This window comes from Mustela putorius, unplaced genomic scaffold (genome assembly GCF_011764305.1).
Source record: "Mustela putorius furo isolate JIRA1106 unplaced genomic scaffold, ASM1176430v1.1 tig00000842_pilon_pilon_pilon, whole genome shotgun sequence".
Taxonomy (NCBI): domain Eukaryota; kingdom Metazoa; phylum Chordata; class Mammalia; order Carnivora; family Mustelidae; genus Mustela; species Mustela putorius.
Genome location: NW_025421493.1, coordinates 2,033,172 through 2,053,539, shown reverse-complemented (window position 1 = coordinate 2,053,539; position 20,368 = coordinate 2,033,172). Strand labels below are relative to the sequence as shown.

The 20,368-nt window shown below is 42.4% G+C and overlaps 1 protein-coding gene across 4 annotated transcripts in view; it reads left to right on the top strand.

Moving 5' to 3' along the window:
• The window catches only part of SYTL4 (synaptotagmin like 4), a 63,344-nt gene extending 45,636 nt beyond the window's left edge, over positions 1 to 17,708 (top strand). For 3 of the 4 annotated variants that reach the window (XM_013048188.2, XM_004777174.3, XM_004777173.3), the window contains 12 exons: positions 2,888 to 2,989; positions 3,468 to 3,543; positions 3,899 to 3,989; positions 4,097 to 4,200; positions 4,696 to 4,788; positions 6,300 to 6,478; positions 6,763 to 6,865; positions 7,588 to 7,749; positions 11,780 to 11,888; positions 14,219 to 14,318; positions 15,091 to 15,299; positions 17,246 to 17,708. In XM_013048188.2, the coding sequence (XP_012903642.1) occupies positions 2,888 to 2,989; positions 3,468 to 3,543; positions 3,899 to 3,989; positions 4,097 to 4,200; positions 4,696 to 4,788; positions 6,300 to 6,478; positions 6,763 to 6,865; positions 7,588 to 7,749; positions 11,780 to 11,888; positions 14,219 to 14,318; positions 15,091 to 15,299; positions 17,246 to 17,394 (1,477 nt within the window). In that variant the 3' untranslated portion in view covers positions 17,395 to 17,708. Of the gene's footprint in view, positions 1 to 2,887; positions 2,990 to 3,467; positions 3,544 to 3,898; positions 3,990 to 4,096; positions 4,201 to 4,695; positions 4,789 to 6,299; positions 6,479 to 6,762; positions 6,866 to 7,587; positions 7,750 to 11,779; positions 11,889 to 14,218; positions 14,319 to 14,890; positions 15,041 to 15,090; positions 15,300 to 17,245 lie in introns of all 4 variants that reach the window. The other variant, XR_001177038.2, reaches the window with a different exon arrangement.
• Positions 17,709 to 20,368: the final 2,660 nt, after the last annotated feature.

Sequence of the window (20,368 nt, the reverse complement as noted above, 5' to 3'; positions counted from 1 at the left end):
TGGGCTAAAGGGATAGGGAGTGCCAGGAAAACATGTTGTGTATGCGTGCTGTTTTACTTAGGAAAAAGTCTTAATAATATGGTGATATCTGAGCAAAGACATGCAGCAAATAGGGGAGCAAACCCACCTGGGGGAAAAGCATTGTGGGCAGAGAAAGCAGAAAATATAAAAAGAGCCTAAGGTGAGTTTGTATTTGGCGTGTTTGTGTAATCTGGAACCGAGTGAGCAAGGTGGTGAGTGGCAGGAGATGAGGACAGCAAGGATGAGAAGCAGATGGGAAGCATCTGGGGGAATGAAAAAGGCTGAGAAGCAGATCATGAAGGACTTTTTTGGCACTCGTAAGGACTCTGTCTTTCACTCTGAGTGACAAGATATATATATATATATATATATTTTTTTTTTTCTATTGTTAAATTGAGGTAAAAATCACATAATGTACCATTCGTCATTTTTGCAATTTTAAGGCACACCATCCAATGGCTTTTAGTACTTTCAGAATGTGGTGCAACCATCACCATGGTTTAACTTCAGAACATTTTCATCACTATAGAAAGAAACCCTGTACCCATTAAGAAGTTGCTCCCCATTCCTCCAGTCCCCAGTCTGCTTTCTGTCTCTCTGAAGGTTTTCCTACTCTAGGTATTTCATATAAATGGAGTCATATAAAATATGTCTTGCTTTTTTCACCTCGTGTAATGTTTTCAAGTTTCATCCATGTTGTAGTGTGGAACATAACTTTATTTCTTTTTATTGACAGGAATATCTCATTATATGGATATACCACATTTTGTTTATCCATTCCTCCATTGGTAGACATTTAGACTGTTTCTGCCTGTTGGCTATTGTGAATAATGCTAGTCTAAACATTCATGTACAAGTTTTTATGTGGACACATGTTTTCAGTTCTCTTGGGTATATACCTAGAAGTGGAATTGCTGGGTCATATGGTAATTCTATTCTGGAATTGTATTTTATTTTAAAAATTTATTTATTTTAAAGATTTTATTTATTGGGGCGCCTGGATGGCTCAGTGGTTTAAGCCTCTGCCTTCGGCTCAGGTCATGATCTCAGGGTCCTGGGATTGAGCCCTGCATCGGGCTCTCTGCTCAGCAGGGAGCCTGCTTCCCTTCCTCTCTCTCTGCCTGCCTCTCTGCCTACTTGTGATCTCTGTCAAATAAATAAATAAAATCTTAAAAAAAAAGATTTTATTTATTATTATTATTTTTTGTCAGAGAGAGAGCACAAGCGGGGGGGGGGTGGCAGGCAGAGGGAGAAGCAGGCTCCTTGAAGAGCCCCCAGATTTATATTTTAAAAGCCCCTGGATTTATATTTTGACTATCCTATTGAGGATAGATTGTGTAGGGACAGGGTAAAAGTAGGGAGTTCAGTCAGGAGGCTGTTGTGACCATATCATGACCAGTAGCTAGATGATTGTGGTTTGGACCAAAGTAATGGCAGTGGAGGGGCTAAGAACTGGTCAGATTCTAGACATAATTGAAGGCAGAGCCAACAGTATTTGCCAATAGGTTGGATTTGTACTGTGAGAGAATGAGGGGAGTTAAGGGAAACTGTTAAGATTTTTGAACAAGAAAAATGAAAGGAAGAAGTTGTAATTCGATGAGATTGATGGAAGAACAGGTTTGGGGAGGATTATGACCTTAGTCTTATATTTGCTGTGTCTGAAACATCCAAGTAGGGATGTTAAGTAGGCTGCTGGAAATCCAAGCCTGGTGTTTGAATGAGAGATAAATTTAGGAGTTATTGGTTTATAGAAGATATTTAAAGCCATGAAACTATATGAGATCATTTAGGGATAATTCTAGATAGTGACGAGAAGCAGCCTAAGGAATAGGCCTGAACACAATCAGATAATTGGAGGTTTAGGAGCTGAACGACTAGCAAATGAACCTGAGAAGGGGACAGCAGCAAGGTCAGAGGACCAGGAGAGTGTTGTGTCCCAGAAGCCCAGTGAAATTAGTTGAGATTCTTGAGGAAGAATGATTTTTTCCTTTTTCTTACTGCTCTCACAAATTCCTTGGGGTCCAGGGATGGTCTCCTTTTTAGCAATGAGGACTGCTGTTTTGAATGTCCAGAGTCATCTGTAAAGCTGAGAAAGAATTCTAGTCTTCTGAATATGGTCTTTGAAACATACTTCTTATTTATGTGTCTACTTTAAGCCCCATTGAGGGGATTCAGTCAACAAATACAGGAGTGCCCACTGTAAGGTGGTTTTTCTTGTAGGCATTGGGAACACAGCAGTGAACAAGATATGTGGTTACTGATTTCAGAGAACTTAGTCTAATGGAGGAGAAAAACAGTAAATAAGTCATTTGTTTCAATTATTGGGTAAATTAAATAATTTGTTTAAAAGACATAGATAATTACATATGTGATGACTGCTACTAAGAAATCGGGGCCCTTTGGGAACATATAGGAAGGTTACTAACCCAGACATGCAGTGGGGACATAGAGACATCTAGAGGAATCAACATAGAAGGAAAGACCTGAAGAAGGAGTTGATTTAGCCAGGTTAGGAAAATGGTCATCGTGAAAAGAACACCCCAGGCAGAGAAAAGAGTAAAAGGAAGAACTTTGGCATATTCAAGGAACCAAAAGAGCTTAATCATTCTAAAAATAAAGTACAAGGAGGGTGGAGATGGGTCTGGAGAAATGAGCAGGGGGCAAAATCCCAAGGGTTGTCTTGCCATGGTGAGGAGTTTGAACTCAATCCCAACAGCAAGGAGGAACTGCTGAACAGTTTTCTAAGTGTACTCAGATATTTATCTTAGATCACTCAGGCTACCAGTATGAATGGGCTGGAAGGAAGCCTGACTCCCAGCAGGAGAGTCCATTTCCTCTACATATTGGTTCTTGGTTTTTATTCTAGTGTGCTGTTTGAAGTGCCCAAGCCAAAAAGCGGAAGGAGTGCGCTGGAGGCCGAGAGTGAGAGTCTGGATAGCTACACAGCTGACTCGGATAGCCTGACAAGGTGAAACCCCTTTGAGTCCCTGTACCTCCACTTATCCCAAGTCTCCATTTTGTTGTCTGGTTCAGGATGCAGGGCTCCTGTAATGTAGCTTCACTGTGGCTGACTTCTGTCCTCAGCAGGTCAAATGAAGTATTTTCTCTGACCTTACCACAAGTCTTGTCAGTAGTACATCCACTGTTGGCTCTGAGCACAGCATTCTAGGGCACACTAATTTCCACAGGCTGCTGCATCTTGAAGGAGTCTTCTTGGACCAGTAGCAACTGCTCCTGATGTCCCTTAGGAATAGTAGAGTGTGTGTGTTTGTGCAAAGTTGCTTATCTGATTGTCTGCATTCCTTCAAGACAAATCAGATGTGGGTTATTACCTTCTGGATTTGGTTACTACAGTGACCCCAAGCCAGTGGATCTCCTTCCATAGAGCTTCCATAGACAGGGAAGGTAAGGAAGTGATTTTGTTATAACTTCTATTCTTCCTCCAGGAGAGACTCTCTGGATAAATCTGGCCTCTTTCCGGAATGGAAGAAGATGTCTGCCCCTGCATCTCAAGTGGAAAAGGTAAGCTTTAGTTACTGGTCAGTTGGGATCAGTTTCTCTCTCTCATCCTCTCTCTCTCTCTCTTCTCGCTTTCTTCTCCCTTCTCAGGAGCAGTTTACATCAAGAATTCAACGAAACAAATTTCAGTTCACATTCACTTGGGAGCACTTAAGGTTTTGGTTAAAACATGAAAAATATGTTTTGTATTACTTCCTAGGATTAAATTAAATTCCTAAGGTTAAATTAATCTTTCCTTTAACTTTGTATGGTTTAACAAAGATCTGAGCCTTGTTCTTCTTAAGGCTTTTTTCCCTTTCTCTATTCTTCCACCTACCCTACAGTCCTTTTCCATTTCCTTGCCCTTAATCCTTCCTAGGAAACTCAGCCTGGGGGTCAAAACGTGGTATCTATTGATGAGGGTGAAATGATATTTAAGAAGAACACCAGAAAAATTCTCAGGCCTTCAGGTAGGTTTCCCTTTATGGCCTTTGAGATTGAAGTCCTATGTACCTGAATGTGTTCTTGGTATGAAAAAGAGTAGGTCTCTTATTTGGGTTTTTGGTCTTCCATTCAGAATATACTAAATCTGTGATTGATCTTCGCCCGGAAGATGTGGGTCATGAAAACGGCTCCTTGGGAGACAGAAGCAAATCTGTCCCAGGCCTCAGTGTAGATATGGTAAGTGCCCTTGTATTGGTCACTATATGAAACTGTATAAATCTAGAGCTGACCTTAGTATTCAATGCTCTTAATCAACCTGTTTAATTCTTTAGGAAAAGGCAACATAAATCTTGATTCCTCCAAATGCCTAAAGTAAATCTGGTTGCTGAATTCCTTAAAGAAAAAGATTGTCCTCACTATCTTCTAATACATTGCTTGATATGTAGTTGGGAGCTCAAATACTTACTTTGATAAAAATGTAAAGGGATGTTTGGATTGGGGCAGTCGAATGGGAAAGAGATATTCTTATCTTGTTCTTTTGAGATTGGAGAAAGATGGTGGGAATATAGTTTTGAAGCCTGAAATGGGAGACCTAAAATAAGGATAATGTGCATGCATATGCACATGACACCTCAGAGATGAGCAATAATTATGGCTCCCACTCAAGGAAGTTTATTAGTCTTTGAAGTTGTTCTGACTTTATTAACTCTGAATCTATATTTACTGTTCCAGGAAGAGGAAGAGGAAGAAGAAGACATTGACCATCTGGTGAAGCTGCATCGCCAGAAGCTAGCTAGAAGCAGCATGCGAAGCGGTTCCTCCATGGTAAGTTCTATTAGTTCTGTGGCTACAGACATGTTGGGGTACCAAGAATGAAACAAGTATCTCTCTAGAGCAGAGTCAGGACCTGGGGAAATCATCCTAGTTTCTCTTTCCAGGTGAGTGAGATGCATTTGTCTGTTCATATCCTCAGTTTAGACCATAGTTGCGTAGAGCACAGCTAGGTAACTTTCCTTGGCCTCTGCCCTGGAAATAGTCAGGTAATTAGGCAATTTGGGCTAGAGATGTTCTTGATCATAGGTTTGTGAACAGTAAACCATGACTTCCCTAAAAAGATAAGAGGACTGAAGTGAGCAAGGTAATATTTCTTCATCAGAGTCTACTCCAAATCTCACATTTATGAGCATTGTCATGAGGGAGCCCTGGCAGGGTTAATTGGCATCATGGTATGACTAAAGAGCAGCAATATCAATCAGAATCATGAAGTTAAAGGCACATTTAAGAATTAGGGCCTGGTTCTGTCATAACTATGAAAATTGGTGTTTAGGGGACAGACAGAGAATCAGAAACTAAGGTGATTGGGGTTTGTTCCTACTCCCACACAGGAATAGAATGGCAGGCTTACAGAGCTGATACCTACCTGAGAGGAAGAAGTCTTTTCACCTCTGGTGGGATTTCCCCCCCAAATCTGACATAATCACTTTTTTATGTAGGTCTTAATAGGGCTAAGGCAGGTAAAAGAAACCTATAGACACAGACACACAGAGAAACACACACACAATGGAATATTACTCAGCCATCAAAAAATGAAATTTTGCCATTTGCGACAACATGGATGGAGCTAGAGTGTATTAGGCTGAGTGAAATTAAGTAGCTCACAGAAAGACAAATACCATAGATTTCTCACTCAGATGTGGAATTTAAGAACAAAACAGATGAACATATGGCAAGAAGGAAAAGGAAAAAAAGGAGAGAGGGAAACAAGCCATAAGGGGCTCTAAAGGATAGAGAACAAACTGAGGGTCAGTGGAGGGAGGTGGGTGGTGGATGGGCTAGATGGTTGATGGGTATTACAGAGGGTACTTGTTGTGATGAGCACTGGGTATTATATGTATGTGATGAATCACTGAATTCTACTCCAGAAACCAATATTGCATTGTATGTTCACTAAAATTTAAATAAAAAAGAAACCCACAGATAATTAAGGTACTTTGTTTTAATTAGTAACTGGCCCCTGCTAGTCAACATGTTAGCATATATAACATGACCAGAAGCATAGTTTCATCTTACCCATACTCCTTGTCTACCTTCTGGGACAGGTGAAAACTAAAAATAAAATTTGTAAAAAGAGGGGAAGAAGAGAAGCTAAGAGCTCAGGTGAGCCATGAACTGATTATTAAGCTTAGCAGTTGCAAACGTGCCATGCACTGTCTCATCCTCTGGGGCTTCTGAAGATTTTGTTTTGTTCAGTGACTATGGCTTTGTTGTAAGGGAAGATGTGAGCAATGTGGGAAGGGCGATTATTTGCCAGACGTCTGTGGGCACTTTATCTGCAGAGTACAATTGGCAGCATGACAAGCATCTATAGTGAAGCTGGCGACTTCGGCAACATCTTTGTGACGGGCAAGATTGCCTTTTCCCTGAAGTATGAGCAGCAAACACAGACTCTGGTCATCCATGTGAAGGAGTGCCACCAGCTGGCCTATGCAGATGAAGCTAAGAAGCACTCTAACCCGTGAGTGCTTCTGGAACCTGACTGATTCTCTGAGACGAGAGCTTGGACCCTGGCATCTGTGTGGGCACTCTTGAACTGAGGTTATCAACTTTCTGGGCAGATGAGGTGTATTTGAGAGTGGCATGGGGAGATGTGGGAAAGGGGCAAGGACTAGGAACATGCTAGAAGTCTAAGAGGGCTTGCTATGGCATTTTCATTTCATGATGGCACCTGTATATGGAGAGCAGAGAAGAATGGGCTTGAGAAAAAGCAACAGGTGACTCCATACTCTCCTTAATTTCTAGATATGTGAAGACTTATCTTCTGCCTGACAAGTCCCGCCAAGGAAAAAGAAAAACCAGCATCAAGAGGAACACCATCAATCCACTGTATGATGAGACCCTCAGAGTATGTATCTAGATCCCGAGAGTAGAACATGTTCTGTCTCGTGTACTGAGCCATAGCGATTCCTCTGCTGCAGGGCAAGGCTGGGTGATACGGTTTTCTGTGGCCAAGTGTGTGTCTGAAGATAGACCATGGGCATCTGTTCACATACTAACCCCTCAGAGAAGAGAACAAAAGTGTTCTGACTTTTTTGCATTGTTGTGAAATTGGAGAGTCATGTGACCACAAATCTCATTTTATTTTTTTAAAGATTTTATTTATTTGAGAAAGAAAGAGAGAGAGAGAGCTCATGAGTGGGGGGAGGGGGCAGAGAGAGAAGCAGGCTCTCCGCTGAGCAGGGAGGCCTGGATGCAGGGGTTTGATCCCAGGACCCTGGGATCATGACCTGAGCTGAAGGCAGATGTTTAACTGACTGAGCCACCCAGCTGCTGCCACAAATCTCCTTTTAAAAAGTCATTTGGGATCAGAAGTTTCTGTGGCAGTCTGTTTTGAAGATTCCGTTGTTCTTGCACCCAGTCAAGGAAAAATTAAGTTTCCAGGTCCTACCATAGGATGTGGAAGATTTTCATGAAATGGAGGGTAAGTGAAGGCTTTGACTGAGGAAACTCAAAGCACTTAGGGACCATAGTAATTTGGCATTCAGGATGTGGTTGCTCAGATTTCGGAATAATCTTTTCTGAGGAATTACCATGAACTAATCATCTTGGGCTTCTTTCTTTTCACAGTATGAGATCCCAGAATCTCTTCTGGCCCAGAGGACTTTGCAGTTCTCAGTTTGGCATCATGGTCGTTTTGGCAGAAACACTTTCCTTGGAGAGGCAGAGGTCCAGATGGATTCCTGGAAGCTTGACAAGAAACTGGATCATTGCCTCCCTTTACACGGAAAGGTAGTCTTCTTTAACAACTCCTTACACAGGTTGAATCCGAGGTAGCACTGCAGGGACCTCTGCTGCTACCTGTTGGTAGTGTCTTCGAATGAGTTTGACCGTAACTTCAGAGGCACTTGCATGTTCGAAGGTGTTATCTCCTTGTAGGCCAGGCAAAGGATGAAGCCATGGTTTTCCATTGAAAAGTCTTTCATGTGTGTGTCAAGCTTTGCCTCATAACATTCCAGAGGCTAGGCATATCCTAGCATCCTAACTTGCACCTCTTGTCCAAGCTAACCTTCTGGGTATCTCCTAATCACTTCTTTTCCAATCTCCTCTTTTCACTAAAGAAGTGGAAAGTAAAACAATTCATGGAGTCCTAATTGTGCTCTTTGTCACTCAAGCCAGGGAAAATTTTATTTTGGTGATGGCACCTCAGGCAGGATTGTAACAATGTCCAAAATTGCGCCTGGGATTTGAGTGCAGGCCAGGATTTGCCAACTAGGTAAGTCACCCCTGTTATAAAATAACTTAGGTAAATCACTTAACTTCTGTGACTCTCAGTTTATTCATCTACAAAATGGAGATCATAATAGTATTCCTCTTTTGCAGGCTTGCCCACAAAGGGCCAGGCAATGCCTGGTACCTAATGGGAATTCAGTAGGTTATTATCATTCCGGTTAAGATGAAATTGCTAAAACAGAGTTAAGATTTCTTGATGATCTGGACTGTTTGATGGCAAGGGTTTTCCTTTTTAATTGTTATTTTCAATTAACCAACATATAGCACATCATTAGTTTTTGATGCATACACTAGCATTTTCAATGCTAAAAATAGGACATGGTGCATAGACTATTTTTGAAAAGAAATATAGGAAACTAGTAGCAGTGTCTGCCTCTGGGAAGAGAGACTGAGGTGAGAGAGCAATTTAGTTTTCTCTGTATGCTTTTTTAGAACGTTTGCACTTTTTACCATGTCTATATATACTGCTTATTTTAAAAATTAAGAATAAGAGGATTTGTGTGCATGTGGTTGGAAATTGCAATGGCATAGAAGTATATAAAAAGAAAAGTACATTCCATTCCCTAGAAAAAAGCACTATTATCAACTACTTGGATATCTTTTTTTTTAAAGATTTTTATTTATTTATTTGATAGACAGAGAGAGATCACAAGTAGGCAGAGAGGCAGGCAGAGAGAGAGGGGGAAGCAGGCTCCCCGCTGAGCAGAGAGCCTGATGTGGGGCTCGATCCCAGGACCCTGAGATCATGACCTGAGCTGAAGGCAGAGGCTTAAACCACTGAGCCACCCAGGCACCCCTACTTGGATATCTTTATAGAGATTTTATATTGAGCATCATGAATATGCATGTAGGGGTTTATATTTTTTCCTTTTTATACAACTAGGCTTATATGAACCTCATCATGTACGTATATCTTGATTTTTTCATTTGACAATTCATTATTTATCATGGACATCTTTCTCTGTCATCACTTACATGTCTTTTTTTGCTGTTAAAACTATGCTGTACTATATCTTCACCTTCTTATGTGAATGTGATGTAGGAGAAGTTTCTGGTGGTAGAATTGCTGAGTCAGTCATGCAATATTTTGATAGCTACTTCCATAAAAAATATTAACAATGTTAAATCTGCCCCTTTAAATACTAATAAAGACAGGAAAGCAATTATCACCAGTCAATAGCATATTACTGGAAATATAGAATCTCTCTCCTTTTTAAAAACATTTTATTTATTTGAGGAGGAGAGAGAGAGAAAAAAAGAGAGCGAGTATGCATGTGAACACAAGCTGGGGGAGGGGCAAAGGGAGAGGGAGAAGCAGACTCCTTAATGGGCATGGGGCCTGATGAGGCTTGATCCCAGGACCCCAGGATCATGACCTGAGCCGAGGGCAGATGTTTAACTTACTGAACCACCCAGGCACCCCAGAGATGTAGAATTTCTTAAGCATCTCCACGTGACTCATTCTTTCAGGGGCTTATGGTTGATATAATGGTACTGGAAATGTCACCCTAAACCATTATGAACTACTGCCAATAAAAGTGTCTTACATCAAAAGAAAAAAAACTGCATTAATATGGAGATATTTGCTCTTTGCAATTATTTTGAGCTAGAATAGAAATATGCTACTGAAAAAACACACCAGTTTCTAGCAAAGGCTAAACCCCAGTTTTAAGAGTCTACTGAAGTTCACAATCTGGAAATGAATAAATTGTGTAGATATTTATAAACAATAAAAAGTCCACTCTGGCATTACATATCTATTTTAACTTAAAACACTACATTTATTGCCTCTGATCTATCCCCCCCACCCCGCCCAGCAATCCATTTGCTCCCATTCAGCTCCCGTTCTCTTCCTGGCCTCCACCTTCCTATTCTTTTGTATCTCGCCCATACACTAAACTGTGCATCTGGGTGTGTGGTACATTCTTCTAAGCCAGTGGGAATTATGCCTTCCCGGCATTGGTATACTCCATGGTGAGGACCTAGGTGAGAGGAGCCCCAGTGAACACAGGCAGGTGAAGGGCAAGTCTGGTCTGCACCAGCTTATGATCTGGATACCAAAAAGTAAAGAACAGAATCACGCCCAGAGAGCCAATAGAGTGAAGCAGTTCTGGTACCAACAGCCAAAGACAATAGGGCCACTTGCTGCTCATTCCAGATATTCATTCCTTCATTCTTACACTCATTCAGTAAATATTTGTGGAGCACCTACTGTGTGCCAGGTACTTGGCTAAGTGTCAGGCCTACTAGGCCAAGCAAAACTAGGGTGATTCCTGTCCTCCTGCCATTTAGGTTCTAGTGGTAGAGACAGCCGTTCATCAAAAGTAATGTACAGATAAAATTGGAAATTGTGGCATGCTCAAATCTTAGCAGCAGAGTTTCACCTAGCCTTTAAATCTCTGCAAGCTCTCTTTAAAAAAAAAAACTTTTTATCTTGGAAAGTCATACAAGCAATACATACCATTCTCTTGAAAAAGACTGTGTATATATATGTATACACACACACACAGGCAAAAGTGAAAGCCCTCTTTCCTTTCCCCAGTCCACTCCTCTCTGGAGAATAAACAAGTGTTAGGTTTGTATGTATCCTTCAGGGTTTTTCTCTTTCTTTCTTTCTTTCTTTCTTTCTTTCTTTCTTTCTTTTGGTCAGGAGAAAAAGATAAAAATTTATCCTCTGCAGTGTAGATAGTGGTTAAAAGCATAGACTCTGGAGCTAGTCTATATGAATCTGAATCCTGCCTCTGCCATTTGCTAATTGTGTGACCTTGGGCAAGTTACTTAACCTCTCTGTTCCATAATCTATAACATGGGGCTAATAGTACCTATAGTGTCATACCTATGTGTAATCTTGAGGATGACACAAAATGATATACTTAAAGTACTGATAACATAGTAAGTACTATATAAGTGATAATTATCATTATTTACATACATACATATTCACATGTACAAACATGAACACATGTCAATATAAGCAGGATACTTTTTCTGAATTTTGCTTTGTTGACTTACTAGTATGGCTTGGGTATCTTTCTCAGTCAGCACGTATGGATTCCCTGGGTTCTTTTCGATGATTGCATGCTGTAATCCAGGCGCCATCTGCGGGCATTAAAATCGCTCACTTAACCTTTTCTGTATTGATCAACATTTAGGTTGTTCCACTTTTTGGCTTTTACTAACAATGTTGGTAGCAAGATTCCTCATCATGGTATCTGTCGCCTGTGAGTCTGTGTGGCAACTTCACTGGAAGACCTTTGAGGGCATTTGGAATCTAGTCAGTGTATCCCCCAAGTAGCAAAACAGTGGGCATTGCAGAAGAACTTCACTGTTTTTTCTCCAGCTCCTTCTGAAGGAACTGCCTTAGAATCCTGTGGCTGCCATGGCCTAGGTACCCTGGATTGTATCCATAAGGAAGATTCTCTCATGTCATGAAGCTGTTCTAGGGGTCAATTTTCGAGTCTCCTCAGCAAGAGGTCCCAACAACTCCTGAGAAGCCCCGCTTGACCTGTCAGGTTTCCCTGTGTTTCAGATCAGTGCTGAGTCCCTGACTGGCTTGCCGTCACACAAAGGCGAGTTGGTGGTTTCATTGAAATACATCCCAGCCTCCAAACTCCCTGTTGGAGGTGACCGGAAAAAGAGTGAGTTTTTTTTGGGGGGGTGGGGGTGGGGGTGGGGAGGTTTGCTGGGTTTAGTCCTTGGTGTTCTGTACAGGGCATGTGTGAGATAGTGCAGCTGGTGGCCAGCTCTGTTGGTGAGACAAGATTGAGATGTTCCTTGGATCATCTTCTAGGGAAGATTCCTTTACTAAGAAAGCCTTTTCTGCATCATTTTCAACCAGAAGGGAATATCTTAGCATTGGCACTCATTTTTTTTTTTTAGGCCATTAAACTGACTTGGTATCAGTCCAGGTATAGCAAGCTATTAAGAGGGCAGATTAGAACAGAAAGTTTGGGGGTGAGAAAGGGTGGTTGCACAGGGTGGTGAAATGTGAGGGACAGGAAGTTAAAGGTCAAGGCAGAGTAAATGAGCACACCAGGCGCTGTGCCAGTGATTAGGGACATGTGGATGAATAAGACATGTTTGCCCTCCCTAGAGAAGCTTAGTGTAGTGAGGACGACAGTCATATGTTGAAAGAGCACAGATACAGGAGTGATGAATTCTTTCTGGTTACATTTGGGGAGAACTCGAAAGAGGAAGTAAGGATGAAACTGGACTTCAGAAGAGGATGGGGTGAGAAGAGAAGTTCCAGAAGAGATAGCAAGAGGAAAGGTTTTAAAAAGGCATGGTAAATGTGGGGTTGGATGTAAAGTGTGAGGTAGTGAACTCCTTCTTTTGGTGGTGCTGGGGTTATGGTTTGTATATGGGGGAGTGGAGCTGCAGTTGCCTGACTGAAAAGGGCTTTGAACATAACAGTAAGGAGTTGAGTTTGACCCATTGGTGCAATGGGAAGCCAAAGTCTTGGAAAAACTGTTGCAGGGTCTAATCCATAGGATACGGGGTTCAACAAGACCCCCAGGAAGGGTGTGTGGGATGACTAGAGAAGAGAAGCAAGGATTGGACCGTAGGAAAGAGCAACACTTTAAAGGATGAAGAGAGGACAGAAAGCTAATGAGGTAGAGGGTTATTTTAGGAAAGAGCTTGCAGAAAAAAAGAGCAGAGGTTGTTAATAGTGTTGAAATACAACTGGGATGTCAGGCCGGTGAGGATCGGGAAGACATGGCTCATCAGCGTTAGGCTGTCTTTTCAGTGGTTTAGTGGAAGCAGAAGCCAGCTTCTGCTAGTTTCACCAGAAACTAGGCTGAGTGAATAAAGCAAAGAATTAGAAGTAGTGAGTGGGGACTCTTTTTTTTTTTTTTAATTTTTTTATTTTTAGGATAATTGATGGTGAAAGAAAGAGGTAGGAGTAAAGGGAGATTTTCTTTTTAAAGGATCTTTTCTTCTTTTAAGAGATTTATTTATTTGAGATGGAGGTGGGGCATAAGCGAAGGGGAGGGGCAGAGGGAGACAGAGAAGCAGACTCCCTGATAAGCATAGAGTCCAATATGGGGCTCAATCCCAGGACCCCAGGATCATGACCTAAGCCAAAGGCAGACACTTAATCAACTGAGCCACCCAGGTGACACTTTTTAAAGGATTTTCAAAAGAAGAGGAGATTAGTGTATATTTAGACTGAGGTGACAGGACTAGTAGAAGAGATATTAAAAATGGGAGGTGGGTTCTCCCTCTGCCTCTCCTGCCTCCCTGGCTTTTGCTCTCTCTCATTCACACATACTCTCTCTCTCTCTCAAATAAGTAAATGAAACCTTTTAAAAAGCCAGGGGGTGGTGGTGGTGGTGGAGTGCGCTCCTGGGTGGCTCAGTGGGTTAAGCATCTGACTTTGGCTCAGGTCATGGTCCCAGGGGCCTAGAAGGAAATCCTTTATCCAGCTCCCTGCTCAGCAGGGAGTCTGCTTCTCCCTCTGCCTCTCCTCCCTGACTTGTGCTATCTCTCTCTGTCTCTCTCAAATAAATAAATAAAATCTTAAAAAAAATGGAAGGTGGGGGTTGAAATGGATGATGCCTGATGCGTCCTGCAAAGTGGGCATGGGATCAAGAACACACGTAGGGGATTTCCCTTTTTAAAAATCATTAAACAAATATCAGGCAACTTCACTTCTCTAAGCCTCCACTTTCCCATCTATAAATTAGGAATAAGAGTAGATACCTTCTACTGTTGCTTTGACAATTAAAGGCTTAATGTAGATTCAGGCACATAGCCAGTTTTCTAAAAAGCATTTATTGCTACTTCTGTCCTTACTAGTTGAGTCAGGCACTGTGTTAGGTCCTGAGAGTGGAAGTCAGATGTGGTCCAGTTGTCATGGAGCCTGCTGCCTTCAGGAGCCAGGGATGGAAGGTGCTCTGTAGGCAAAGGTCAAGAGAAATCTGAAGCGGGGAGGGGATCAACTTGTTATGGCTGACCTCCCTTGCAGGTAAAGGTGGGGAAGGGGGAGAGCTCCAGGTGTGGATCAAAGAAGCCAAGAACCTGACGGCTGCCAAATCAGGAGGGACTTCAGACAGCTTTGTCAAGGGGTGAGTCCCTGGCCAGCACCAAACTAACCAGTTCTGGGACAAGGAAACTAAGAGAGGAGCCCAAATGAACCTTTCTCTGTGGATATTATCCTTGTATATCCCACTGCCTCCAGCAGCCAACTCTGTTCCTGAAAATAGGTACTGGGAAAGCCTCTACAACCCACTTTGTCCTGGTCTGAGCTCAGTTTGGACTGTGCTATAGTGTGGTTTTCCAGAGAGGAGGGTGGTAGACAGACAGGCTGGACTTTTCCTTTGATACAGACTTTGGCTTTATTATAATGAATCCTGAATCAAAAGCTATATCCCCTGACCGTTAGGATTTAGGAACTTAGGACTGACTGTGCTCCCCACAATACTGAAGCAACACCAGCTCCCCCCCGCCCCAATGATAGATCATCCTGCCGAATTAAGTTTTCTAGCAAATCATGGTTGGCTAGGCCTATAGTTAATGACTGTTGGTTTTCTTGAAAGAGGACCTTGTCCAGGAGAAATGGAATCAAATATTTAAAGCCCATGTTTGGTTGAGTATAGATAAGAGTTTATTAATGACACTGTATTAATTTTTTCTCCAGGTTAAAGGAATTGAATCAGGTGAATGATCCAGTGGGGGTAGTGGGAAGTCTGCTTCAGGATATCTGGAGGAGGGAGTGTGTGCTAGCATCGGCCTGACGACCTACCTCCCTGGGCTAGGCCTGCACCAGGGGAAAGGGGAATTTAGACAGGTATTTGCCAGCTTTGAGTAGGTTGTTGATTATTCCCTGCCCTCTGCCAGATACCTCCTTCCCATGAGGAACAAGGCCAGTAAGCGTAAAACTCCCGTGATGAAGAAGACCCTGAATCCCCACTACAACCACACATTTGTCTACAATGGTGTGAGGCTGGAAGATCTGCAACACATGTGCCTGGAACTGACTGTGTGGGACCGGGAGCCTCTGGCCAGCAATGACTTCCTGGGTGGGGTCAGGCTGGGTGTTGGCACTGGTGAGAGCCTGTCCCCAGTCCTGACTATTTTAAAGGCCTCTTGCATATTTTTCAGTCCTCATATACCTGTAGCCCTTCCTTCGGAGCCTCTCTATAGCAAAAGCAGTCTTCTTTTCTTTCAGTTAACGTCTGGTCACAATTGACTGAGTGCAGGCCTCGGGGGAAGGCTGAGCTCATGCACTGTTAATGGGTACACATGAATGGGACCCTGATTGCCAGGAATGCCGCCATCTTACTGCCAAAAAATCTAAAAACCTACCTGCACCAACGGATAATTTCCATCTTCTATCCTGTTGTAACAAAAGAGGGGCTTTTCTAGCAAAGTCCATGCTCTTTCCAAGTATTCTGGATCATACCCTAACCTTCTTAACCTCAAGCTTTTGGAATCTTCTCTCTCTCCTGTCTGATCACTTTCATTCCCTCTACCTCTCTACTGGAGGAGAAAACCGATACGCTCTGATATTGCCAATCTTTAAGAAACAGAAATTAACCTTTTCTTGACCCTACATTCCCCCTTTTAATTTCTTAAAAGGAATTGTCTCTACTTCCTCACATCTCTTTTAGTCCTCAGTCTACTGTGATCTGGCTTCTGTCTCACCACTCCACTGAGCAGTTGCTCATGATGGACTTTTGCTTTCATATTACTAGAATTTTCATGTGATTTAGCCTAGCTGATCCCTCCCTTTTTCTTGAAATACTTAGCTCCTACTGATTCTGCATTTGTCTTTGGAGCTTTCTCATTCTCTACCCAAACTCTAAATACTGGTGTTTTTTTAGGGCTTAGTCTTGAATCCTTTTTCCTCTCTGCAGTCTCTTCATGCCTGCAGCCTTAAATACTACTTGTATATTAAGAAGTCATATAAAGCACTTAACCCGAAGTGTCTAGAATGAGGTTTTCACAAATGCAAGTAAGTTCGTATCAGTCCCCCACTTAAAACCCTTCAATGGCCCACTCCTGTGCTTAGAAGACAATCCAAAGTTCTTGCCATTCTTACAGGCCCCTCCAGATTCTGGACCCTTTGTTCCTTTAAAATCTATCTTTATATCACTTTTCTGCTGGCTCCCTGTGCTCCAAACACAATGACTCTTTCTGCTTTCCAAATATACCAAGCTCATTCCAACTTCAGAACCTTTGCAATTATTGTTAACCTTTCTCTGGCTCCTTCCCATCCTTCAGTGTTCTACTCACATGTCTCCTTGGAGAGGCACCCAGACCATTCCAGCTAAAGGAGGCCCTAATCTAGGCACCACCGACCACCCTCTTTAGTTACTTGGTGACACTTATCTCACTATCTGGAATATTCTTGACTTCCTTGTAAATGTTGTGTTTCCTCTATTCAAATGTAAGCTGCCTATAAGGCAGGACTTTTTTTTTTTTTTCCTTTGTTCACCACTGTATCTCCGAAGCCTCAAAGAGTACCTGGTACATGGTAAGTACTCAATAATTGTTTGTTGAAAAAATGAATGTACAAGAAGTAGGAATGAGGCCACATCCAATCCGAACCTTAGGCCTGGAGTCTATAGCTAGAGGAAAAAAAGGTGTTTAGCTGCTGCTTCTCCCACCCCTCACACCCCCACCTTCTTTTTTTTTTTTTTTTTAATTTCCAGTCGAGTTGACGGTGATAGAAAGGCAGTAGCTCTGGCATGAGGTGTCAGACATAAGAACTCTGTCATGGCCTCAGAAGGAGAGGTCTGAAGCCACCGTGTGCTCGTTGGAGTCTCATTTCTTCAATCTGAAGTCTCTTGATTGAGTCTCGGGAGCACAGAGACAGCCTTGCCAAGTCACTAGGGAGCAGTTCCCAGACGGCCATCCCCATCCACCCATCTCCCTAATATGCTATCTTTTGTGGGATGGCTACCCTTGCCATGTAACCCCTCTTTCCTGGGGGGAGGGTGGCTGAGGCATGGGTTCCCTGTTCAGCCACTCCTCTGGTGTTTCTCCTCAGGGATCAGTAATGGGGAAGTGGTGGACTGGATGGACTCGACTGGGGAAGAAGTGAGCCTGTGGCAGAAGATGCGACAGTACCCAGGGTCGTGGGCAGAAGGGACTCTGCATTTGCGTTCCTCGATGGCCAAACAGAAGCTGGGCCTATGAGTCCCCGTCCTTCTCTGAAGGTCCAGTCCTGTCCAGGGCAAGTCAGAGGACATGAAGAAACCAAGAGCAAAGATTTATAATGTGTGTATGTGTGTATGTTTGTGTGTTATGTATGTGTGTGTGTATAAACACATATTTCTACAATTCTCATTATGCTAGAGTCATGCAGACTCTTTCCCTTTTCTGAAGTAGGCTCAAGAGTAAAGATCTGTTCCAAATGTTTTTATTTGTGCTTCATCTAGTATATTTCCAGAGTCCATGCATATATCCTTATGATCTTTAATTAACTTAAAATCTTTTAAAACAAGCTTTTTTTTTTTTTTTTTAAAAATCCCCTGTCTTGCTTTTCCTCCTTCCCCAGGAAGCTCTGGCTACCTTTGGCATTCATACAGGTCTGTGTTGGAAGGTGTGCCTGGGCTGAGGCCAAGGCTCTGGGAAGCAGGGTTGGGTTACTAAAGGTAAGAGAAGATGGGAGAGAGGTGAGCAGGTCTGCCCCCTTCCTTTCAAATTTCTGTTTTTAACTCCATTTTTACCTTGATAAATTTCTGGAACTTGGCTTTTAACTCTTCTTGTTCTTAAGCAGTTTTTGTAGCACTTGGGTCTCATGGTTTCCTTTGAAATGCTAAGAAAATTCCCAAGTTCCTTCCAGCTCCAGACATCTTCACTAGACCTTTAACAGACCCTTAAAATGGAGCTGCTTTAGAAAAAAAAAAGAACACTTTAGTTAGTTAGTGACTGAGTCATGGACATGCCCCAAATGACTTCTCGGTGGTCTCATAGGACCCGACTGGCTGAGAGTGAAATGTCTCCCAGCCTGTGCTGCATTTTTGCATTTTATACAGATACAGCTGTTGTTGGAGAGCTCCTCATTTCTTTAATAAAAGACATCTTCACCTTCATGTGCCACATCTTTCTGAGAGCTTGTGTCCACGGTGTGGTACCACACAGAATATGGTCTATGTACTATCATGCCAGTCAGAATAGCCAAGTACTGACTAAACTGGCCCAGTGTTGGGGCGCCTGGGTGGCTCAGTTAGTTAAGCATCTGCCTTCGGCTCAGGTCATGATCTGGGGGTTCTGGGATCAAGCCCCACATTGGCCTCCCTGCTCAGCGAGGAGCCTGCTTCTCCCTCTCCCTCTACCCCTATCCTCTGCTTGTGCTCGCTTTCTCACATTTCATCTCAAATAAATAAGTAAAATCTAAAAAAAAAAAAAAAAAAAAAAAAAAAAAGGTAAACTGGCTCAGTGTTTCTCCAGACTGGGCACTGTTAGTACTCTAAGACAATGTGTTCAGAGAACCTCCTAGTTATTCTGACTTCCTTCTTGAAGTGACTTCAGTTTCTATTTTTCCTGTTGTTTCCTAAATGTGACCTAAATGTAATGTGGGTGTGATGCGTTGAGACCTTTCTAAGAAGGGTCTAGTGACCTGAGTTTCTTTTCTGAAACTCACTGTACCAAATGGACCTTTTTATCCTTGCAAGTGTATCTACACAAAATTGTTTGTGAAAGGAGTCTATACCAGAGAAAAGATCCCCTTTGGTAGAGTCTGCTGATTTCTCCTAGAAGGGCCATTAGATTAAGGGCAGCTGCTGTGGTTTCTACTGTATAGGTGAGCCAAATGGAGGAATGTTTTTTAAAAGGTTTGTTTGGTATGGCTTGATGCTATAATGGAAAGCATAATTTGGAATCCTCGTCTGTAACTCGCTCCTTTGTTCTCCATGCCCTGAAATGTAACTGTGCTTCAATAAAGCTTTCTCACTTGCCAAGTGTTTGCATTTGTTAGTTCAACTGAGGCTTTTCTCTCTCATGTCCTCACTTACTGCAGTTTCTGTTCAGTGGCTTGATGGGAAAGAACCAAAGAGACAAATACCTTCCCTAAGCATACACTGCACTGATTGGAAGAAAATTTCCCTTTCCCTATGTTGCTGCCTGATACCTCTGCTGAGCTCTGACCTGTTGACCTTTGTGTTTGGTATCTAGGGAGAGACCTGAGAAACCATCTTAAAATTGGCACCACTTTTCTTTCTCTCTCAAGTACCAGAGGAACTCCTTCTTGAGCTTTCTAGCCCCCTATCACTAGAAGGAGAAAGCTGTGCACAGGGGAAGGAAGATGTTCTCTGCTGTGTTTCTTTCTGGATCCTTCGATATCTCTAGGAGGTAGGGCTTTTTCCCTTCACCCCTTCTACCATTATTTAGTTTTGGGAAATAAATAACACAGATGCTAAGCAACCCATCTCAGAAATAAGGTCCTGGGTTTCGAGGGAGAGCCCAAGTGATTCTTGACCTCTTTTGCAAAAAGACATCAATATATATTGAATGTTTTTTTATGTACAAAGCTTTATGCTAGACACATTATATGTCATTTCCTTAATTTCTCCAAGCACCTTATGAAGTAGAGAAATTTCCGTTTTTATAGAAGAGGAAAGTCAAGTCCACCATCGTCCGACAGAGTTGGGCCTTTGAATCAAGGTCTGATTCCACTGTATCATACTACTTCTGCAAGGGCGTTATATGTGTTATGGGTGAAGATTCAAAGGAAGGGATGACTCTTTTTCTAAAATATCTCAAAGAAATAGTTTAGTCTACAAGGTAGGATAATCAGGATGCTTTGAATGTTACCTAACCAGCTGATGGACTCAATGGCTTGTGCACATTAGTGTGTGTGTGTGTGTGTGTGTATGTGTGTGTTTGAGATATATGGGGAGATGGAGAGGTGGGGGTAGTTGGGAGGCAGAGAGAGAAAAACAGATATGAACAAGGTTGGGGTGAGGCGAGCCCCCTTGTCTGACTGTGAGCTTGATTCTGCTGCCGCCCCCTCCCCCTACTTTAGAGGCTGGAATTTTTCTGAATCATAAGGCAAAAGAGGTTACAGTGAGGCTTACCCTAAATAAAGCAATATTGACTTGCCTATCTGACTACTCAATAAAAAGAAAAGCTGCTCAGTTTTTCGAAGCTAGAGGAACATTTCTATCAG